Genomic DNA, 25022 nt, shown 5'->3' with positions numbered 1-25022 from the left:
TTTAAACATGGTAAAATGTCATGCATTATAGAGCAAACGTAATCAGGGGTAAGGGGCATCCTCCTAAAGCAGACAGGAACATTTAAAATGAGGTGGGGTAACGGGGCGGGAGACTAGCAATGCATCTTAATATTTCAAGTAAAGTTAGCTTTAACGGATAGTTAGGGGATTTAAGGGTAGCACTAAGGAGTAGTAGAGGGCTATTATGAATTAGAGTAGTACTTTTTTAAGCATGAAAAAAGGATAGAATTTATGGGCAGTTTGGGGTTTAAAGGCTTTAGGGGTAGGAAGCATTAAGGGATAGTAAGGGATTATCAGGCCACAGTTGAATACATTAAAGTGCATAAAATAATAAAAGATTTAAAAATCAACAGCTGAGCTCGTCATGAGCAGGGAAGGGGTTAAATACAAAATAGATCTATGGTCCCCAATTTTAGCCAGAGTTCTGGAAGCAGCTAGCAAGGTTGGTCTTGTTGATTCCTGGTCTACATCAATCTTGGTGCCAATTTTTAAAAAAGACGATCGCCATAGTCCCACCTGCTATCGGCCCATATCGCTACTAGATTCCTTCGGTAAAGTCTCTGGACCAATCCTTCTAGACCGTCTCCAGGACTGGGCAAGCGACAATAGTATATCAGACCTCCAATATGGGTTCCGAGAGGGTCTGGGCACTGTAGACCAGGCTCTGAACCTCTCACGTTTAGTGGGGAAGTATGTTCTAGCAAAAAGAGGGTTCCTGCATATGGTCTATGTCGACCTGACAGCAGCCTTCGACTGCGTCAGCCATTCCAAATTGTGGGCAATTATATTGGCTATGTAGGTAGACCCTCCGCTGGTGAATTTTTTAAGGGAGCTCTACTCGGAGGCAACTGCAAGAATCAGGCATGGGGCTAGGGGAGAACTCACTAAGCCCTTCAGGATAGAGAGGGGGGTCAGACAAGGCTATGTTCTGGCCCCCTTTCTATTCACACTGTATACAAACGGGCTGGAATTAGAGATGGTGAAAGGGAGTCAGGACCTGCCAACAATACGTCGTCGGCCAATTCCAGCATTACTGTACGCCGACGACGCAGTAATTTTGGCAGGAACCCCCGTCCAGCTCCAGCGCTCACTAAATAAATATTGTAATTTTATGAATTCACTGAATCTAAAAGTAAATATAAAAAAGACCTATGCCATGCATGCCGGCCCCAGACCGAAAAAAATTAGAGACATCTTTGTCAATAATACTAGCTTTGAGTGTACGACAACCTACCCCTATTTAGGGATTTTAATAGATTATAAGCTCAAATGGACAGTGGCCATGCATGCTAGGAAATTATTATTTCTGAGGGCCACAACCGCATTGGTGGCATTTGCGCAGAAGCTAGGAAAGAGATCCCCACAAGAAATGCTTCAGATCTACCAGGCAAAGTGTATTAGTGTCGCCAGTTATGGCTCGGGGCTGTGGGGGCATATAAATACGGACGATCTACAAAGAGCAGAGAACTCTTTTTTGCGTTACCTGCTTGCAGTCCCCAAAAGTACCACGACATACGGATGCCATCTAGAATTAAGGTTAGACCACATCTCAGACATTTTAAAGATTCAACCAATTATGGTATAGAGGTGCATCTGGACCACACAACAGTGCGGGTTAACACGTAGCCTCGTTCAGCAATGTATGGCACTTGATAATATGCATAAGATAAGATGGCTAGCATATGTAAAGTCCTTTTTCGAGGACTTAGGTCTCCAAAGATATTTTACACATCCATCCACTATCTCTGAAATGCCAAAGAAGGAGTTAAAAAAAACGGTGTTTTTCCCATTTAGGTGAGTTACGACTTACTCAAGAAATAGGGAAACCCTCAGTACAGCACTTGCTAGCGGTACAAACTACCTTTTCTATGCAGCCTTATTTAATGTATAACCTGAACCAGTATGAAAAGTTTTTATTAACTCGATTCAGACTAGACAGTTCCCATCGGCTAATCTCCTTTCCTCAACAGAATGATTGGTCAAGGAACTTATTCTGTCCGTGTGATTCTACCTCCCCACAATCCTCAATTCACATACTGCTGTTTTGTACATTTTACGAAAACCCACGCAGACGTTGGATTGTCCCAATACTAAGAACTATGAGACTCTGAGCCTGTCGTCCTGCTTTTTCAGCACTTCAATTTTTGGATAATTCATTATATGCTAAATTTGTAGCCCGATTTTTGAAATTTTGTGTTAACCACCGTCCCAATCTTAATCTTAATTAATTGCTAGCACTATGTATGTATTAAAACATGAAATTTTAACAATTTTTCTTCTGTAAATATGTTTTATCTGTGCCTTTATGGTTTTCTACGAATTATGGAAGCCGAATAAAGATGATTTGATACAAAACATCCTTGCTTTTAATGAAGTCATCATTTAGTAAGATGGCTTCCCCGTTCACTTGCAATGTCTATAAAAGAACTTAGACATCACAGGGGCATGTCTGCTCATACAGATAAGTCCACACATGTAATATAATGCACCCTGCCTTGGGGCTGTAAGGCCTGCTTTGGGAGTGACTTACATATATTGCATGCAGTGTCTGCAGGCATGGCACCCAGAAGGTGTGCCATGTTGTGTTTTCACTTTTGTTGGCACCTTGCCAAACAGCTGGCAATGTTAGTTTGCATGAGCATGGTCAGGGGTTCCATAGGGTGGCACAATATATGCTGTAGCGCTTAGAGACCCTTTTTAATACCCAGGCACAAGGAACCCGGGGTATTATCTAATAGGGACTTACAGGGGTGCTAAAGGTATTGCCAATTGGGGGAACAATTGTACAGTTGTGGGGAAAGAGACTTGGCACTTGGGACCTGGATAGCAGAAATCCAGTGCACTTCCGTCAAAATTGCATCAAATACCAGGCAAAAAGAAGGGTGACCATGTCAAAAAGGTACGCTTTCCTACATAATGGACAGCTGAAACCCATAGTTATTTCATGGTTTAGAGGAAGTGGTTTCATGGTGGAGGTTTCATGGTTTACCGGCCCCCGGGCGCTTTGGGTAACTTTGCGAGCTCCCTCGTGGAATCAGTGACGATTTTGGCCTCATCTACGGCCAATTTCATGGTGCTGGGAGATCTTAATCTCCACTTTAATGACCCCACTGACCCAGTAGCCGAAGATCTTCAGGGCGACCTGAAAGAGTGTGAGCTGGTCTTAATTAATTCCGGGGCCACCCATGAAAAGGGACACTTACTTGATCCAGTGTTCTCCAATATTCCCGGCTTCATGGCTAGGCCTGCTCATCCCCTCCCATGGTCAGACCATTTCTTGGTATTGGCATTTTGGCAAGTCGACTCACGGCCTATAAGCGCCAAGCAGGCTTTTCTGGTCGACAGAGCCTGGTCCAGACTATCGATCAACGACTGGACCTCCAAGTTGGAAGACATGCCCCTTCCTTGTGAGTCGGACCCAGCTAAGGCGGATGCCAATATTAACTATTGGCTGTCTGCTTCTTTGGACGCTCTCATTCCGAAAAAGAGAGTTCAAAAGAGGGAGAAAAGAGTAGGCTCTGCTCCGTGGTACTCTGTCGAGCTTCGTACCCTTAGGAAGGGATGTAAAAAGCTGCAGAGGTTATGGAGGAAGAAATGGGAATCATCCAGGAGAGAAGAATATCGTGTCGCAATGAGGGGCTATAAGTCTGCTCTTCGACAGGCAAAAGCCCTATTTTTTGAAGAGCGTATAAAATCTGCCTCCAGTTCTTCTAGAGAGAGCTTTAAAGTGGTCAAAGAACTTCTTAAAGTTCCTGAGCCGGCTGTCATTTATGACAAACAGAAATGTACGGAGCTGGCAGAGTTCTTCCACACAAAAATTGTGAAGATTTTAAACACCCTGCCCCAGACACGCTGCCTCAGGACAATGGTAGGCTGATCTTAGGAACACAGGCCAGAGAGACAGGTATCCATCTTGACTCCTTTGGTCCAGTATCAGTGAGCGCGGTATCCAAAGCCTTAGCATCCCTGAAAAGTGGCTCCCCTATGGACCCGGCCCCGATGAAGTTCCTTAAACAAGCAGCAGCTTCCATCGTGGGTCCTGTGACAGACCTAATGAACGCCTCCTTTGCCCAGGGTCTGGTGCCACCTACTTGGAAAACTGCTGTTGTTAAGGCTCTTTTAAAGAAGCTCAATTTGGATCCTTTGGACCTGTCTAACTTTAGGCCCATCTCTCTGCTGCCGGGGCTCGGCAAAATTGCTGAACGGCTGGTCAACCAACAATTGTCAGCCTTCTTGGAGTCCAATGGACTGCTCCGTGTCTCGCAAACCGGCTTTCGCCCAGGTCAGGGTACCGACACTGCTCTCTTGGCGGTCGTCGATGAAACTAGACGTATTCTGGACTCAGGAGGGTCAGTGGCAGTGATCCTCCTGGACCTCAGTGCGGCGTTTGACACCGTGAACCATCAGGTGTTAATCCGGCGGCTGGCTGAGGTAGGGGTGTCCTGGGTGGCCCTGCAGTGGCTGAGATCATTTCTTACCGGACGAACATACCAGGTCTGGGACGGCGGTGAGCGTTCTAAATCGATCCCCCTCCAGTGTGGAGTGCCACAGGGCTCCTCTCTTAGCCCTACATTATTTAATGTTTATATGGCCCCCCTGGAGGACATAGTGTTTCCGTATGACATCAAGATCGTAAGTTATGCGGACGACACGCAGCTGGTGGTTTCTTTATCCCAACTGGCTGAGAATCCGGATACCCTGCGCTCCTGTCTGTCGGACGTTCACACCTGGATGGAAGAATCTGCCCTTAAGCTGAACGGCTCGAAGACGGAAATAATGCTGCTAGGGAGCAAATCTCCTCTTCTTCCTTTGACCAGCAGGCCGAGCTGTATGGGAGACCTCCCAGACCCCAAAGAGGTGATTAAGAGCTTGGGAGTCTGGTTAGAACAAGACTTGTCATTTCGGACCCAAGGTAAGAAAACTGCAGGAGTGTGTTTCGCCCTGTTACGGTCTGCTCGAAAAATGTTCCCTCTCTTACCGGTAACATCGAGGAAGTTGTTGATTCAGGGCCTGATAACATCCAGATTGGATTACAGCAACGCCATCTTTCTGGGTGCCCCTGAATCCACCCTCAAGACTCTTCAGCAGGTCCAAAATGCAGCGGCAAGGCTGCTTATGGACGTCCCGAGGACGCAATCAGCGAAACCCGCCTTAAAGGCGCTGCACTGGCTTCCAGTGCGGGAGAGAGTGATATTTAAGGCACTTTGTACAGCCCACAAAATCCTTTTAGGGAAAGGTCCCCTCATTTTAAAGAATTTAGCGATCCCATACAAAGCAAGCAGAACGCTGCGATCTGATCAAAAACACCTTCTTTTAGTCCCTAGAGTTAAAAGGGCTCGCACGGGCGGGAGAAGATTCTCATTCAACACGGCGAAGCTGTGGAACTCGCTCCCTTTAAAATTACGTGCCGGGACCTGCACACTGCGTTTTCGCAAAGGTCTTAAAACCTTTTTGTTTCCCGCTTGAGTGCTTTAAACTGGCCGTTTTTACTATCTGATGGTGTCTGGAAAAGTGCTGGGATGCCTAAGGGTAACTGCACGCTATATACAATTTTAAATAATAATAATAATAATAATAAGTGGCCACATGGAACGTGGTGCACTATAGCTGGAATGAGCAACAAGGAAGTTACCTGGTAGCAATGCATGAAGAGCAGTAGTAGGCTCTTAACAAAACTGTAAATAAGAAGCAAAGAAATGAAAGGAGCTGTATGAAATGAAAACATTGAAAAGAAAAGGACTGGTCAACCAGACTTGCTACTGAAGCTCAATCATTTTCAGGTTGATGTGCACGTTTGATTAAATTGCATCATCCACTGGACGAGAATCCCAATGACTGATGTGGACTGAAACATTACCCTATGCAGTGCTCTGTCATGGATAGAAGCAGAATGTAAATGACAGTCACCAAGCCGATGGAAGATGATTGCTGTCAATAGGGATACATTTTTAGATATCAATGTCTGTATTACTTAATGGTTTTTTTAATTATAAGAACATGGTAGGCGGCTACACCTGTGCGGCCTTTCAATGTAGATTAGAACTTGGAAAATGAATTGCCAGCTTCCAGGAGCAGTTTCACATACCACCACTGCTCTTAAGCAAATGTATATATTTATTCATGTATGTATGTATATATTCTTTTGACAAAAGCACTGTTAAAAAAGTGAGTGGGGAATACCTACCTTACACTGAATCCGACACTTGCCCTACTCTAGGTGCTGAGGAAGATCCTGGACCTTCCAAAATGTCACTTGATTCCTCCAGAATCGGGAAGCTGCTTTGCCTCCAGGTCCACAAGGATTACATTTAAGTCCCTCTGCATGGCTCACAAAGCCCTGCACCATTCAGGACCTTACTTTCTATGGCACCACCTCAGGTGGTATATCCCCAATAGACCCCTGCGGTCTGCTGCATCCAGAGCACTTACCATACCCAGACTCAAGAAAGGGAACTGGGGCAGAAGGAGCTTTGTCACCAGTACAGCCAAACTATGGATTAGTCTGAATAAACAAACCCAACAGTCGATCACGGGCCTCCCACCTATCAAGGCCAATCATAAATGCAGCACATTTGTGGCATGTGACTCAACATGGGTCACAGACTGATGGGAGTACAAGGGCTAAGGAGGTACATTGAAAGAGATCACTAACTGCAGGAGCCATAATATCGTTATTCAACTAAAAAGAGTGTTTCTGAAAGGAAAACTGAGCTCTAAAGTGCGTGCTTTTAATTATGATTGTATCTACATAGCGCTTACTATCCATGAGGAGGTTTTGAAGGGACAGTTAGGTAAATAAAAACTACATTATGTACAGTCTGAGTACTACTAAAATCTATATTTTCAACTAAGCAAGATGGCCAACCAGTGATGAGCTCTAACCGGGAGCTCCCGGCCGGGCATTGCCTTTCTGATTTAAATTCCCGGATTTCCAACTTCCTCTGGGGAACCACCTACTCACCTGAGGTCTTGTTTTGTCAGCGGTCCTCGAGGTTCCAATCTTCCGCTACTGAGCCCAAGATTCGTGAAAGAAACGCGTTAGAGGCTTTTCCTGTGAAGACCGAGCAATCATGGCAGATGCTTGGTGGAGCCGCCCATGGCTCCCGTATCTCGCCGCGGCCGACAATAACCCAGCTGGGGATCGGGCGAAGCTCACCTATAATCTCTGCTGCTTGTGTTCCTCCTCCCCCATCTTTTCTGTGGAATTCCCTGGCGACCAGCAGTCGACGGAACCTATCGCAGAGTTGCCGATGCCTCTGATTTCTCCAGATGGCCGCCAAGGAGCCGGGCTGAGACCCCCCCTCCCCCCCCCCCCTGACCCTTCCCCTGCCTTCGACTGCTTGGTGTTTAGGACCCAGCCCCCTTGGCTTTTGGACTTGGACCCATAAGTACCCCACCATTTTGTGACTATCTTCTATTGACACATATGTTCTAGATCCGCCATCTTAGTGACCTTTGTCCTTTCCTCCTCCCTGCTGGTCTCCATCAGGGCGACCTTTTGATCGTCTCTCTTTTCCATGGACCTGCTAAACGTTTTCAATTGTTGTTGAATCCTCTGGTCCCACCTCCCTTTCGCCTCTCTCTCTCACTTTCCTGTCCTAATGTGCTTTCCTTACCCTTTTCTTACTGCTTTCCCCGTCTTCCCTCGTTGCCCCTTAGGTTGTTTTTGTCTCCGCTTATCCTTCGCTAATATTGTTATTCCATTGTGTTACGTTGCTTCATCATATGTCTTTTTTGCCATTCTCGAGTAATCTTGTGTTTTTAATGTTTCACATTGTGTAATGTATAGTAACTCTGTAACTTACTTCTTTCTGATACACTTGTAAAGCGCTCCGGTTCTAGCCAGAGCAATATATAAAACTCACCAAATAAATAAAAATAAATATATTTTGGAAGCACCATTTTATCGGAAAAAATGTTGCACATTTTCTAGCAATTTATCTTACACTGTGTAATACAAGTATAAAAAAATGACTTACCTATTCACAGTGGTTTCTGTCACAGGCTGTGACCTCATAGCACTAAAAATACACAAATCACTATTCTCCACTGCACCAACCAAGATTTAATTCTGTGGCTCTCTCTTTAGTCACAGACCTTTGCAGTGCATTAAATAAAAGAGGTTTAATAATTTAATATAGATTTTTTCCCACTGAATAACAAGTTTTTTAAAATTTAAGATGCCTGTTACTTTATATGTAGATGATGGTAAAAGACCTAAAAAACATAATGAAGATTTAGTTTTTAGCCACACCTTTCATCCCGCCCCCACGCTCAGATGCTCAAGGCTCTCCAGTCCCCCGCAAACATGCATGACTGAAGTCAACAACAGCAGCAAACTAATGTAACCAGAAGTCAGTTTTTGCTAACATAGAAGTGTGTGTTTTCATAATTATAATATTAAAAACCTTTTTAGAAAAACAGTGTGAAAGAAGACTTAAGGGACACCGTTCTTCCATGGAACTAAAAAAAGCATTCTTCTTAGACCGTACAGTTCATCATTGATGATTGTAAATGGTCTCCTTTAATTTTGATGAATGATGTTCAGCAATCTCCATTTCCATGCAGCTGTAAAAGCCAAGCTGCCAGCATCCCATGAAATTTAGTATGGTTCTCCTCATATGCTATGCACTAAAGTTGCAGTCCATGCATGACATCCATTCTACCCAGAGCCACTCAGATTATCGAATTGTGCAGCTGAAGCGATTTTCGCATAATTATAGACTTGCTGCATTTGCCACATAATCTGTCTTCTGCCTCATAATCTGCTGATTTTAACAAAAATATGTTTTGTTTATCGCTTAACCAGTTCAAAAGTTACTGAATAGCAGCAGCTCGTGTTGTCACGCAGTAGAGGCCCTTTGTTGATTATTGCTATATGTAGGTATTACACTGGTACTAATGAGGTGCAACCACAGATTGACCATCTTTTTGGCAAAAAACAGGCACACCCATCACATTAGTTCAGAAAGGTGTTATCATCTAAATACATTTTGTCAAATTATGATTTGATTGGGAAAAATAAGGTACCACTGTGCATTTTGGGGTAATTTTTTTGGGAGACTTTTTGTTTGAACTGCGTGGTAAGTCTCTGACACCGAATCACAGTCACCCACAAACCTTAGATAAAAACTGTTTAATATTATTTCCCCACTGTTAAAATGATTTGCTATGGGAACTGGTTGTTGATGATGAGCAGTACCAGGTTCGAGAAATTTTTGTCAGGAGGGGGTCCTTAAGCCTAAAACATTTTGACAATGGGGTCTCAGCATAAAAAAAGATGAAGACCCATGCTCTAGAGCCTTTTGTTTCACATTTTACAGATAGCATTTTAAATGGGTCCTCTCCTGAGTCAGTTAGTTGTTTAATCCTGCACCCCTTTTATAACAAGCATTGGCATAGCCAATAGGTCTCACCTTTGGGACTTTATCATGAAGCACAGTATCCTGGGTGCTACAACATATACTGTTTTTTAAATTATTTTTTATTAATCTTTTTTTTTGGCATTTAGAAAATAAATAACCATCACAATCATTGACATTGAATATCGGCAGTAGATTTACAGACTGTATTCAATGGAGAAAATAACCAAAAGAAAAAGAAAAACCATGTTAGGAATGCATTGGTAAAGAGCATCATTAACACAGTACAGAACATTAGGACCACTGCACCACACATCTAGGAGTTCATACATTGGGGGTTAGCTGACAAGTTCTCTATAATTCGGGAGCCCCAGTTGACCACTCTGTCAGAGTCCTATCTACCTTCCAGCCCGCAGTGAGTCAGGTGTAGGGAGATCGTGAGATAGCGTCTGTGTCTCCATTCAGGGTATCCCCAGCCGCCCGGACATCCTTTGCAGTGTCACATGTGTAACGTCTATCTAGAAACAGGGACCAAAAGTTTTTGGGTCTATTACGAGGTGGTAGTAAGTCGCTGTAAAGCTCTATCTGTGTACTATAATATATCATTTCCCTGGTCTATTGTGCTAGTGTAGGGATTGGGCCTCGTATCCATTTGAGTGCAACACATCGTTTAGCAAGCAGGAAGGCCATATCAACCAGCCGTCTGTGTGTCTGGCGTAGGAGTTTGGAATAGCCGAATATGGCTAATAATGGGTCAGGAGTCAACGTCAGCTGTGTGATCTCATTCACTTCTTTATACACTGCGTGCCAAAATGCAAGTATATCCGGGCAAGACCAAGCAATGTGTACAAAATCAGCAATTAGGGCCCCGCATCTCTCACAGCTGGGGCTGTCCCTTAAGCCATATCTATGTAATCTTTCCGGGGTGTAGTAAGTCCTATTTAGGTATTTAAAGTGAAGCAGCCTGTGTCTACCATTCAAAGATATCCTTCTAGTGCTCGTATAGCAGGACTGCCATATTTCTCCCCCACATCAATTCGCAGATCGGCTTGGCATTCTAGCCGCGGCTTGGTGTATTCCGAAGTCCTCTCCGAGAGAGCTATACGGTATAAATTAGTTATTAATTTAGCAGGGGACTTAGCATTGACAACATAATCGAAAGCTGTAACTACCACAGGCTCCTCCATGTCGTTCCTAACAGGTCCTTGAGGGCGTGCCGCACTCTGTGAAACTGGAATCGTAGAAGCAGCGAACGAGAATTGTCATCCGCCACAACCTCATCCCAGCAGCGGGCTCTGCCCTCCGCAAATAGGTCACCCATGGTGTGGACATTCAGCTCCTTAAGAGCTTCAATGACCCCCTTATCCATGCATGGGGGCAGCCAGACGCACCAGGCTATAGATGCCTTTGGAGCGTATAGGAGGCTACAAGCTTGCCACGCGTGAGTAACTGCATTCAGGGAAACAAGGAGTCCCATTCTGCGGTCACCAGGTCTGGCCAATATCGCAGGTAGTGGTGTCGGGTCCTCCACAATCGATTCGATGCGTATATGTGGGATATCCACTGGACCATGTATCCAATGGTAAGCGTGTGCACTTTGCACCGCCCTATAATAAAGCTCCAGGTCAGGAGCGTTCAGTCCTCCCACCGCGTACGGGCATATAAGTATTTTCCATGCAACTCTAGGCTGCTTCCCCGCCCATGCCAGCCAGACCATTAACGATTGCAGATGACAAAAAAATGGTTCGATAATACCATCTAAATGTTGTTGAATAAGAACAAAAAGCGCAGCAGCACAATCTTTTTCATGAGAGAAATCCGCCCCAGTAGTGATAGTGGCAGAGCAATCCATTTTTCGACATCCTCCTCAAGTTTAGAGACGGCCTTCCCATAATTCTCCCGCAGGACTACCTCCGAGTCCGTAGGGAGTTGAATCCTTAAGTACCGTACCGCATCCGTGGTCCATTGGATGGGGTGTTCCTGATCAAAGAGACATGTGGCTGGCCTGAGAAGGAACATTAGTGACTTCTTCCAGTTAACATGTATGCCTGAGAGAGAGCTGAATAGGACCACCTCTCGCAGTACCACCCACAAATGCTTTTCTGGGTCTCTAACATACAAGAGAGTGTCGTCCGTGTACGTTGACACTATTAAATTATATGTGGGAAATCTACGCCCCTATGACCGTGGTATTCGTGCATAGCGCAGGCGAGCGGCTCTGCCGCCAACGCGTATAGGATAGGGGAAAGGTGGCACCCCTGTCTCGTGCCTCGCCCTATCTGTATGAGGTCCGTGGTAAGGGAACCTATACGTATAAGAGCTGTCGGGGAGGTGTACAGCGTGTCCAGCAGTTGTAGGAACAGCCCTCCCACACCCAAGTCAAAGGCCTTCTCCATGTCGAGGAAGACCGCAATCGCAGGAACCCCCAATCGAGTATGTTGGAAAGTTTATACGTGAGATTACGAGTGGGAACAAATCCAGCCTGTTCCGGGGCCACCAGTGAAGCCACCATGGGGCTGAGGCAGTTGGAGATCAATTTTGCGAATATTTTCGCATCCACATTAAGTAGCGACAGGGGGCGGTATGAGGCGCAGTCCCCCAGGTCCTTTCCAGGCTTAAGGATGGCAACCAGTATTGCCTCCCGTAGAGTAGGCGGCATAGTGCCCGTTTCAGCCATATCCTCACAAAGGGTGAGCAGATGGGGTATTAGGAGATTGGAGTATGCCTTAAAATAGGCACCGGTGAGGCCGTCGCTTCCCGGCGCACTACCCGCCTTCATAGCAGACAGTGCCCACACTATTTCCTCCCGTTCAATCGGGCGCGCCAGGAATTTGCGGTGTGTATTGGAAAGCCAAGGTAGCTCTATGTGAGTGAGATAATCAAGTATGCGTTTCTCTGTGGCCGGGCCTCGTGAGGCGTACAGTGCCGCATAATATTCCCGAAAACTCTCCTCAACTTGCGTATCCGACAGTAGCTCCTCAGTCCCCATGATTGGGCTTTCGTGCTATTTAATGACCACTGGAAATTCAATACGTGCCCAGATAGGTCAAGTCTGCAACCTGAAGGAATTTAAACAGTGATTAAAATAATTTTATTGGGGGGGCGTGGCCGAGACAGCGATGTGAGCGGACGCGTCTCGTGCGAGCTCAGTCGCCCCGCTGTATAACAAGCTTGGTTTAGCGAAGTCCGGGGGGTTCTTTCTCCTGGGGGCCCCCATGCCCTGCGAGTCCTACCGGCACTGTACCCTGGACACGAGTCCTGGCCATTGGGGATCCCGCTGACGGCGCCCGGAGCCCCGGAACCTCTGCGATCGGCCGCTGGCCGCCATCTTCCTGCAGGGTTCGCCGCTGGGACGCCTGACTCAGCTCCCCTAGAGCAGGGCCGATCACCGCTGTCGGCGAAGCACCGGAGGCTGCCTGTGCCCCAACTGTGGCAGACCTCCTCCTCCTTTGGTGACTGATGGCTGCCTGGGCGGCTCCATCGCGGCTGCTGGCGCCGGGCCGCCCCTGCCGGTGGGCGCTGCAGCTGCCCGGGCACCGCGACTGCGAGAGGCCCCGGCTTTGGCGGGAACGGAAGGCCGAGCCTGAAGAAGTCGCCAGAGGACCTCGCCCAGCGGGACCCGGCTCCTGATCTCCTGCCCGCCGCGGGACAATTCCGGTGAGCAGTCCTTTTTTGTATCGCCCCCCCCTGCCTGTCACCAGCGGTGTCCTGCAACCGGGGGGGCCCTACTGCGGAGCCGACCGCCATCTTGCTCCCCTTGTCGGCTGCCTGGGGCGGCACACCAGGACGAGGTAGGGGGACGTCTCACCTGTACACGCGGCCCCCTGCGCATGAGAACTGCTGAACGCTACCGAGCACTGCTCTGCTCATACCTGTGGCTTCATTTGTAGAGCGCCCATCTGAGTTTTGGTGTTGCTGTTCTCCACTGCAACCTGAACTGCTGGACGCTGCCTGCTTGCGAGGACCTCCGCCACGCTTCGCCATTTTCTCTGCCCTGTGATTTGGCGCCCTTGATCCTAGGCTCGGAGTTGCTGGGCCGCGGGGACAGTTGTGGGACACTGACGTTACCCCAGGCCAGGCCGCCGCAGCTGGACTCCCCTGAACCGCCCCTCACCACGCGGACTGCAAGGGCCTCTACTGGACTCCCTACCAGCGCGGACCGGGGGCCGCCTGTAACGGGCCACCCCTCCTCACATCGCTGTGCACCCGAAGTGGATTATGACTCGTGGCAGGGGGGGCAAGACGGACCCGCCAGCGGCGACGACCAAGGGCACCTCAGTGGCCACCATGTGGGGCAAAGCGGGCTCGCCGCCTTCCTCCGTGGGTTCATCCTCGTCGGGGGGGCAGTCCCGGCCTCCCGCCGACTCCCCCCCGGTGACTCAGGCCTTCATGTCCTCCTTCATGTCTGACCTAAAATCCGAAATTGGGTCCCTCAGATCGGAGGTCCACACATGCGTCAAGGAGCTGCGCAAGGAGGTCACCGACCTGGGCGATCGGGTTGATGGCCTTGAAAAACGGTCGACTCCCGCACCGAAGACCTGGAACAGATATGGCAGAGGGTGGCGACCCTCGAGGAGCAGCACATTCAGCTCCAGATCAAGCAGGAGGACCTGGAAAATAGGGGACGCCGGAATAACCTCCGAATACGGGGCGTGCCGATCGGAGAAGAGGGGACTGACGCCATGGCCTATGTGGCCCAACTCCTACACGAGGTGTGGGGTAAGGACGACGCTTCCCCGCCGCGCCTGGATCGTGCACATCGAGTCTTTGGAGGGGGTGGCAAGGCGGGCCTCCTGCCTGACATCGTCACCAGACTCCACTATTTCACGGAGAAGGAGGCCATATTGAAAGCGGCAAGAGAGACCCCGGATCTGCGCTACGGAGGACACAAGATCCAGATCTTCCAAGACCTGGCCCCTACCACGCTCCACCGGAGGAAGGTTTTCCGCCCGATCACAGAGAGACTCCGGGCCCTCAACGTCTCCTACCAGTGGGGACACCCCTTCGCCCTCATCTTTCGGTGGGAGGACAAGCGCAGGGCCCTCCGGTCCTACCGTGAGGCGGCACAACTGCTTGGCATGCCGGAATCTCCGGAACACAGCCCGCCCCGCTCTCACCGCCCGGAGAGGGCCCTTCCACGCCCGGACTGGTCCACGGTGCGCAGGCATCGCCACACCCCCCCGGTGGACGGCTGCTCCACGTCCCAGGCCAAGCAAGACATTATTGCGCACATACGCTCCCTTGAGGGCGACCGCGAGGAGCAGGCCTCCCAGCTCCTCGCCTCTGGCACTGAAGGAGAGGATCGTCCCTCAACTCCAGACGACCTTTGATTAGGAACGATGTGACATATGCTGCTCTGAGCCTGCACTCGGCCTCAGGGCCTTTGGGTCCGCCCTGTCACGCCACTGTGACCTTGTCCTGCAGTTCATGGTGATGGGGACCTTCTCCTCCCTCGTGGGCCGCCTCCGTCCCCCCCCCGCGGGGGTCTGAGGGAGCGGCCGGTGGCTTCTGCCCTCTCCGGGCCCTGACCCTCAACATCGAGCCTTGGTGCCCTCCTGGCGTCTGACCCGGACTTGAGTGCCTCCCTGCTCTTGCTGCCCCCGGACTTCCCAGAGACAGCGGGGTGGATGGGCAGCGGGACGACCAGATTTCTCCCTCTCGGATCTCCACACCCTCACTTTGTCCCGTAGGAAGTGACATTCCTGTGTTCATCCGAACCCTCGGGTAGAGGATGCCCAGTACCTGGGACACTGAACTGTGGCCCTGTTGGCCTGTTATGGTTGAGTTCTTTCTCTGCACTCTTTATTTTCCTGCTCTCTCTCTTTTTCCTACTTTTTTCTCGCGTTGCCCTTTCCTCTGGTCTTCTCCCCGCGCTTGCAGTGTGGGGGCAGGGTGGGGACCGCGGTGCTGGCACGATGGGGGGCGGGGGGGAGCGGACTCTGCCTTGTCTGTGGGGGAAGGTGCTCCATGGGTGACTGCGCGGCCCCGACCTCCTTAGTGCGATGACGGCAAACCTCCCCGCACCCCTGAAGGTCCTGTCACTCAATGTTAAAGGGCTCAACTCCCCCAATAAGCGGAATCAGGTGTGGTGCTATCTCCTGCATCACTCCCCTGACATCATCCTCCTCCAGGAGACGCACCTTCTGAAGGGGGATACCAGGCGTATGGCGCACCCTAGATACCCCACGCAATTCTGGGCCTCCGCCGACACTAAGACGGCGGGGGTGGCAATCCTCTGCAGGGCTGGCTTTAGACGGGGACCCACGAAACCCTACAAGAGTGCTGACGGGCGTTTCCTCCGGGCCACGGTGCAGTTGGGGAGCGCGCAGTTCACCCTGGGCTGTGTATATGCGCCCAACCAGTCGCAGGATAAATACCTCCAAGCGCTTCTGCGGGGCCAGTTTAAATCAGACGATCCCCACACGATCCTAGGTGGGGACTTCAATCTAGTGTGGGACTCGGAACTGGACCGTGCGGGGGCTTCTTTCAATGGCACAGGAGCAATGTCCTTAGAGCGCAGATCACAGACCTGGGACTGGTGGATGTGTGGCGCTACCACAACCCGGGAACCCGGGACTACTCCTTTTACTCGCACTCCCACAGGACGTACTCCCGTATAGATTATCTCTTTACTTCCCTTGACTTAACCCGAGAGTCTCTGACGGCCACTATCTCTGACATTTCTATTTCGGACCATGCGCATGTGGAACTTCTGTTGCAGGACCCGCTGGCTCGTGCTCCTCGGGAGCGGAGATGGGTCCTTCCACCGAGCATCCTTCGGGACCCGGATGATGTTGCCAGCGTCCGCGACGCCATAGACTCGTACTTCACCATTAACGATACCCCAGACTTGCCCTTCCGGACGGTCTGGGATGCCTTTAAGGCCACCATTAGAGGCCACATAATCTCCCTGGCGGTGGCGCGGAGACGTGAGGCGTCTAAACTAGAAACCGACCTGACCAGCGAGATCAAACAAGCGGAAACTCGGGACAGGGATTGTCCCTCGCAGGCATCTAAGAGAACGCTCGCCAACCTCAGGGGACAACTCCGCATGCTGCGCACTAACAGGGCAGAGCGCTCCCTGCGGGCGCTCAAACAACGCTATTACGAGGGTGGGGACAAGATAGGACGCCTCCTAGCTGGCAGACTGCGGGCTCGTGCAGCCAGGGCTCACATTGCCAAAATCAGGCGACCAGAGGGCACATGCGCCACCACTGAAAAAGCCAAACAGGAGGCCTTTGTTGCCTACTACTCCTCCCTGTATGCAGAGGACCCTACCTCGGCAGAGGCGCGGGAGGCCGTTCTTGCAGACTACGAGGGGTCTCCGTTGTCACCGGCATGTGCGGCTGCATTGGAAGAACCCTTGCAGGAGGAGGAAATCTCGGCGGCTGTTAAGGACCTCCCCCCTGGAAAAACCCCGGGACCGGATGGTCTGCCTCTGACCTTCTACCGCGTATTCCTGACCCAGCTTCGACCGCAACTACTGCGGCTGTACAGCTCTTTCTCCGACACCGTTGGCCCGTCCCCTGACATGGGCTTGGCGGAGATCGCCCTGATCCCTAAGCCTGGGAAGGACCCCGACCTGTGTGCTTCCTATCGCCCTATCGCCCTCCTGAATACCGATCTGAAGATCTACACCAAACTCCTGGCCAAACGATTGGACCCATACATGCCGGGGTTGGTAAACCCGGACCAGGTGGGGTTCATTCGGGATCGACAGGGGGCTGATAACGTGTGCAGGTTGGCACACCTAGTGGGGAAGGTGCGACATTGGGACATCCCGGCTTGCCTTCTCTCGCTTGATGCGGAGAAGGCCTTTGACCGGGTCGACTGGGCCTTCTTGAGAGCGGTCCTCCAGAAACTAGGATTCGGTCCTAAAATGGTCGCCAGGATCATGGCCCCCTATCTCGGACCGCAGGCCAGGATCAGGGTCAACGGCCAGCTGACACCGACACTATCGATTCACAGGGGCACGAGGCAGGGGTGTCCGCTCTCGCCGCTCCTGTTTGCCCTCGCGGTGGAGCCGCTGGCGGAGCTGATAAGGCGCACTCCTGACATCCACGGTATACCCCACGGGGGTCGCGACAACAAGGTGGCGCTATTTGCAGACGACCTGATCCTTACTCTTACGCGCCCCCGCGACTCCCTCCCGGCGGTGCATGATGTGCTCTGCCTATATGAACGAGCGTCCGGCCTTAAAATTAACCACACCAAATCCTGGGCGCTCAACCTCACCATCCCTGAGGAGGAGGTCCACTTCCTGAAAGGGGCTGCGCCCTACCGATGGGCGGAGACCCACATCAAGTACCTGGGTCTCGACCTGACGCCCCATCTGGACTCCTGGTCCACGCGGAACTGGGCGGCTTGCCGCAAAGAAGTCCTGGCGGATCTGCGAAAATGGAAGCCCTTGATGATTTCATGGCTAGGGCGGCTAAACGCGGTCAAGATGTCGATTCTCCCCCGCATTCTCTATGTCTTTCAATGTTTACCCACCCCAATCCCTCTCCACTGCATTAAGAGTCTCCAACGTGACCTCACGTCGTTCATTTGGGGTGGTAAACGCCCCCGGTTCTCGCAGAAGGTCCTTATGGAACCGAGGGATAGGGGTGGCCTTGCCTGCCCGAACCTTCTCCACTACTACTGGGCGGCACATCTCCGGTTTGTCATAGAATGGGGTGTGCGTGAAAGCGATAAGCACTGGTTCCACATGGACCGGGTGGTCACGGGGCGCACTATCTGGGATCTACCCTGGCTACCGCAAGTGGCGCGCTCTAGAAGTGCGTACATGGCGGTCCCGACGAAAACGGTCCTGGACATCTGGGACAGAGTAGCGGTGCCCAAAGGCCTTACCACGTTCCCATCTCCGCACACCCCCATCGCTGGTAACCCGCACTTCCCTCCCGCAGCCCGGACCCGAGCGTTCGAGAACTGGACGCAAGGAGACTGCAGGGTCATAGGGGACCTCTTTCTTGGAGGATCGCCCAAGTCGTGGCCTGATTGTAAGGAGGAATTCGGTCTGCCCTCGACTGCCGGCCTGCAGTACGCCCAGCTGCGCCATTGGACTATGGGAGACGACATGTACCGGGCGGCCACCAGGGCCTACACGCCCTTCGAGAAACTGGCACGCTCTTTAGGGGGGCTGAAGAGGCTCATTTCCCAAATCTATGACATACTGCAGCACCCCACCTCACCACCGGCACACCCCTACCAGAGGCAATGGCAGTCGGCGGCGGGTGCCGACATAGAGCCGTCCCAATGGGTCAGGCTGTGGAACGATATTCCCAAAATCTTTCGCAGCATTCCCCAGAGGGAAAATGCCTACAAGATGCTCACGCAATGGTGCTATACTCTCTTGAGACTTAGCAAAATGTTCCCAACCGCCTCACCGCTGTGCTGGAGGTGTGGCACTGCGACTGGAGACTTCGTGCACATCTGGTGGGCGTGCCCTACCCTACCTGTCTTCTGGAAGGAGGTACTCAGTCACATCAAGAGGGTGTTGGGCTTTCCCCTGCCTGAAGAGGTCTGCACGCTTTTGCTGGGCATTCGACCCCCTGCGCTTAGGCCCCTCACGCGCAGCGACTGGATCCTTACGCTCCAAATGCTAGGCGCTGCCAAGCAACTCATCGCTTTATACTGGAAACGGGCTGAAGCGCCGCCGATAGCCTCCTGGTTTGTGCGCCTTTGGCAGGTCCTGGCTATGGAAATGCTTACGGCGCGGATACAAATGAGGGGCGCGCGCTTCAAAGTCGTGTGGGAACCCCTCGTGCGCCACCTGTGTTCTATCAGCTATGCGCGTCACATGCCCCCTAGGCTCCGTGCGCTGCACCTCTTTGAGTATGCCCTTATCCCTGCCAACCCAAGCAGACTATGCCCTTAATTGCCCTCCCCAATGCTGGAACTGCTACGCCTCGCAAGCCCGCTCGAGTTTTGCCCTCCTACCAGCAGCTGCGATGCTAGTGCCATCTTTCCCTGACCTCCTCCCTTCCGCCTCTGCATAGCCTTCATCCAACTTTCTCTTCCTTCCTACTTGCCACCCTGGCCTTCGCCCCCTTATGGGGCAGTTCGGGCCCCGTTGGGCCTTTAGAAAATGTGACACTGCAGTTCCCACTTCACATGCGCCTCCCCCGCACAGTGATACAGCAGCGGCGTGTGGCCACCCTTGTAATCGCTATCCATAAGCCACGCAGCCGGCCCCCCAATGGGGTTGTAGGCAGGGCGCTGTGTTAATGCTCCCCTTCCCCCCCCCCCCCCGGGTGGTATGCACCTGCAAGTTCTTTTATGCGCGGCCGTCCTCGGCACGGGGTTGTAGGCTTATCGCTGTGTTCACAATAAAAACAGATTTGAACAAAATAATTTTATTCAAATAATGCTTTCACTAACTGCACTAGTCTAATGAAGAGAAACCTATATTGATTAATGGCACAAATGACGTGATGCATGTCACTTGTTTATTTTTGCAGCCTCTTCTGAATTTTCCAGCCTCTTCTGAAATGTGCTAGTAAATGCGGGATGAATGTGACTTTAAATATCGTTATTAACCAGGTTTTACCATGTGCAGTACAGAGCCTTAAGGCACTCATTTTAACATATAGTGTGCCGTCGAAGAGTACTTAATGAATTAATTTGACTACTCTAAAATAATTATATGAAAATGGTCTGATAATCACCAGCTACCTTCCAGAGAAAGCCTGTAGCACAAAATGAGATTGTGGTGCACTCGAAAACAGCATCTGATATTTGATCTCGGTCTTCGAAAAGCAACACGGATATGTTTAGACATGCTTTGGCGACACTGCCGGCAGCCCGTTTCACAAGTGGATTATGTGTTAAAAATGTAGCGCAACATAAAACCACATTAAATGTGTTCATTTTCTACACTATAACCATTTCATAACCTATATTTATGCCCCAAAGACCTTTGTTTCAAAGTGATAGGAAATGTTTTTAAAGCCAGGGGAGCAGGGGCGGCTCTAGGCTCATGGCGGCCCTGGGCAGGGAGCGTAGGTAGGGGGCCCTGGAAGAGGGGTCCGGACGGGCGGAGCACGGAGGCCAGTGAAGAAGGGGGGTCAGGGTGTTTGGAAGTGGAACAGAGCCAGAGGCCGCAAATCCCTGCCAGGGGCCGCCACGCATATATGTATCCATCCTAAGAGGATTATTATATTAAGGATATATATTGGCGTGGTGGCCCCTGGGGTTTGGTGGCCCTGTGCAGGTGCATAGCTTGCACATGCCTAAGGCCGCCCCTGAGGGGAGACGTGAGGCTGTTCTGAGCTAAGTTAATGCTATCTAGATGGCTGGGATAGAACTTGCCTGCTTGACTGAAAGGCAGCCTTTGGTAACGCTGAAAATACAAGCTGGCTGTGCATGGCCAGAACACAATAGAATCAATGACAACAAATATTACTGAATTACACACAAATTAACATTAAAGGATTTATAGTGACCCAACACCACCATCAAAGGCATGTAGTAAAAACTCGGATACAATTAGGTCTAAATATCTTACACTATGGATGGAACTTAGCTCATAGAAAAGTAACAGATAGAGGGGCGGTTGGTGACTTACAAAAAGAGTGAGGCGCAACATACATTAAAACAAACTTACATTATAAAGTTACATTACATGAAAACAAGAAAGGAAAAATAAAGTTTCACTTGCCTTCCTTCTCCTGCAGCACGACCGCAGTGCTCTCCAGTCGTAGATGCCAGTCTTTTCCAAGATTAAGGTGACGTCAGATAGCCAACTCCCTTATAAAATCCAGGCGCTGCTCTCATGCGGTATGAGTGAAGCGTCTGCATTAGCTGAAGCAGGCACCCTCAGCATTCCAAAGGCACTGTGCCTGCTCTCCTACCCACCTGCCTAAGACAGCTGAGTTGGAGAGTTTGAATTGCGCATGTTGGTACGGCCGTAGCAACGTAACCGGCCAAACCAACATGCACCATTTATACTGAAGGGGCCACTCCTCATTGATGCCAATCAATTGGCAGCAATGACGCACTGGCCCTGGCCCCACACTCCGTACAATAGAGTTGAAAATAAAATGGTAATAAAAAATGTATTACCATTTTTTCCCCACTCTTTCTGCAGCTAGCACAGTCAGGAGGAGGAGGTGGAGACTGGACAGGCGTATGCTTCTTCACCTTCTTAGTTATGGGCAACGCTGAGCACATGGCAGCAGCACGCACCCGATCCCCCCCCCACACTGCAGTTTGGCTCTAGTTGCGCCACTGAAGCGTACCAACATATAATTGGTTGTAATAGTTTACCAAAGATTTATTGTGGCGGACATTTTCCTTTTAAAGTACAGTAAGCATAAGGTACAATCCTAAAACAGTTCCTGTGAATGGTTACAGAGTGAGTGAGGGTATATGCATAAGTTGTAGCTCTCATCAGACAGGGTCCAGCATCTGGGCTGATTAATGTACACTCCTTAAACCACAGGGCCTCACCTGAGCTCCCCTGCGCCGCAGTCCTGTCATGACTGCTATCAAGGACTGCCGTGAAATATGCGTATCAAACCTCGCTGTGCCAGCCAGCAGCTAATGTTTAGGAGTAACCAGGGATATGTTGCTAGTTAGCACAACACACTGTTGGGCAGGAGTTAATTGGACATAGAAAATGGACTACTAACTGACGTGCGTGATGTGAAATCAAACGAAAAAATGAGAAACTGTGATTGAGACAGGTAGGGACCAGGCATATTTAAAAGAATGCATCCTGTCTGAACTGACTAGAACGAGAATGACAGAAGTGTGTGGCTCTCTAGAAATGAGCAAGACCTCCGTTACTTTGGAAGCCCTATTGGATATCCTGCTTGCATGTATGTCTGTTTGTGTGTATGTGTATGTATGTAAGTGTTTTTCTGTGGACCTGTGCTACTATGTAGGGTAGCAACTGTTGAATTTGAGTACATTATTTTAGTAGAGCTCTCCCACTCACAAAGTGTTGCCTGACTTTGAGATGGCAACAGCTCATAAATTGAAATTAGTCGCCTGCATTTAAGTGTCGGGCTAAGCTTGGCGTTGGTGTAGGTTCTTTAGTCCGGTAGTAACGATTTTCCCTTCCCGCGTGCCTGTGCTCCTGGGGTCTGACGCCCCGAAAGCAGCTGGTGTGGTAGAAGCAAAAGTGGGCATAATGGATTGAGGCAGAGCCATGAATGTAACGTAGATGAGGAGCTGAGAAACAGGACAGTACCGAAATTGAGATTCGTACCACGGATTGCAGTTGAAACACCGTAATCAGCATAGAGAAAGGAGCTCTCGTTCAAAGCATTGTTCACCTGAAGCCTTAATGGAACGTGTGACGTGCCAAGGTCTAATGCAGTGCTATATGAAACAAGTAATGTGGGGGTGAGGGAGTGGAGCACAGGCACAATGTGATGACGCTGGGTAGGTTGGTACGGGCATGCAGTGACATTAGGAGAAGGTGGGAGGGACAAATGCTGCATTAAAATGCAAGCAGCTATGGGTGCTGAAGCTGAACACACGGAAACAGTAAAACATGCAGGAAACAAATAAAAACATAGTCCCCCAAAGGAGCAGACAAGCAACCAAAGAATAAAGATACTGTACTTGGTCCCTGCTCCGTTGGAAGAAACAAAAGACAAAAAGGAGGGACAAAGGGAAAGGATTTACTACCAGCAAGCAAGCATTTTGGGAGGACAAGCCATGTAGCAAATAAAAAGCAATGTGCAGGATGTAAGCCGCCAAAGTGTATACCACATTAGCATTCTCTGCCAATGGCTTTGGTTCTGTAACTATAAACATGAATCTATTGCCCATGTACTTTGCTGATTTTGCGATTTGTTTCTTGCATTAAAAATTCAGTGCTAAGGCCAAGCGAAACTAGCCTGCTACAATTGTAATTAAATGCAACTACTGGGTGATTTTGCTAACTTTATGCCAGCTGTCAATACCATATTAGAGACTTTGTGGCTCCACAATTTCCGTTGTTGCTAGTCTTATTACAAGCGATTATTATTATATTTTGTGCAATTAGGTACTGTATACAAGAAATGTGTTTGGTCTCTGGTCTCTGTGGATGTTTGCATTTTTAATGAAGCTTGTGCTCCCCCATGTTTAATCTGATTCATAGATTCTGTTCTGGGGCGAGTGATTTGTAGTAAGTGAAGACTGCGTCAGGGCTCTTTGAATAACTATTGTTTATTGCATCGTGCATTCTAATGTAATTTGGATGATTAATTTAATTGTTTTATTCTTTATCAAGGTAAATGACAATACTCGAAATGCTGTGTATATAAATCTGTATTGAGATGGTTTTTATATTAACTATGCCATAAAATAGTCAAAGATTCGAAGAGTTACTATTTACCAATATGCATTTATTGCAATTAAACTCTTTATTTCATCTAATCTTCCTCATAGGTATTATTTTAACATATCATAGATAGTGAAACTGTGCCAATAGATAAGGGTCAGTTTTTAAGAGTTTAGTACTCAGAAGTTACATATCCAATGCACCTTTGAGTTGAATGTTGCAAACAATGCAATTGGGCACAATAAAATGTTTAAGCTGCACTGGAAATCATCTGCTCTTTCACATGTGTCCTTTAAAACTCTGTGAAATTCCACTGGAATCCCCCCAAAAATAAACATGCAAATCAGACATTAGATATGATGGAGGTATGGATATTTCCATGCTAAATATTTTAAACGAAGACTCCCACCCTGCGGTTGAAAAGGCAAGATAGCTGCCTGAGCAACAGTATCCAACCAAAGATTCTGCAGACATCACAGTCATCTGATGAAGTTGTCATGCGAAGGACGATAATGTGCATACCCTTGTGCCTCCTCATAACATGTTTTTAAAGTATGTATATTTGTTGGGGTCTCTCCCTACAGGTATGTAAGGAGTACAAGGGTGAACAGAAGGTGGGATCCTGCACCAGCGGGGCGCAGTGCAACAGGCTGCACATCTGTGGATTCTTCGTCCGGGGCCAGTGTGTTCATGCAAAGTGCAGGCGGTCACACAACCTTCTAGACCCCACCAACTCCCGTCTGTTACAGGCTCGTGGGATCAGCAAGGAGATGAGCCAAAACATCAATCTCATGCGCACCCACCAGTGCAAGCAGGCCCAAAGGGAGGGGAGGATAAATAACACCAGAGGTAATGCCTATGGAGTATGGAATGGAGTACTGCTTGCTGTGTATGTACCCTTGTTATGCCTGCCAATTAGCATTTTAATATTCTTTCTAATGCCCCCTTTCCCTGTCCTCCCTTTCAAATCTCTCTCCTCCACCCCCTGGCATTCCCTTACTCTTCTCCGTTCCTCTCCTGTGCTCTTCTTTCCTCTCCTCCTCCCAAAGAGATATCAAAATGATTGGAGACAATCAGAATTCTTTCTAAAAGCCAGTTACATTCATTTTGCTGTATCAGTAGTTGAACTACAGCGCTGTCTATCAGTTTCCATCACATAAGTGACCCGAGATCCACAGGAAAAACACAAAGAGTTGAATGAATAGGTGAAAAAGGCCATTTAAAGCTTTTGTGAAAAGCTGCAGAACAATGCAATGTATACTCGCGGACATAGGAATTATGTGATTCTGCAGGACTTGCCTTTCCTTCATAAATAAGTATTTACCCAACTTTCCGAATAATCCACCACGCCTTGTACATTT

The 25022-nt window shown here is 49.4% G+C and overlaps 1 protein-coding gene across 1 annotated transcript in view; it reads left to right on the top strand.

Annotated features, from left to right (window-relative positions):
- LOC147734643 (protein mono-ADP-ribosyltransferase PARP12-like) overlaps window positions 1-25022 on the top strand; it is a 324308-nt gene that overhangs the window by 66186 nt on the left and 233100 nt on the right. Inside the window, exon 3 of the mRNA XM_086952940.1 lies at window positions 24246-24510. Coding sequence (XP_086809066.1) covers window positions 24246-24510 — 265 coding nt within the window. The remainder of the gene's footprint in view (window positions 1-24245; window positions 24511-25022) is intronic.

This window comes from Lissotriton vulgaris, chromosome 1_2 (assembly GCF_964263255.1).
Source record: "Lissotriton vulgaris chromosome 1_2, aLisVul1.2, whole genome shotgun sequence".
NCBI lineage: Eukaryota > Metazoa > Chordata > Amphibia > Caudata > Salamandridae > Lissotriton > Lissotriton vulgaris.
Note: the sequence above shows the minus strand (reverse complement) of the source record. Positions and strands in the feature narration are given on the sequence as shown.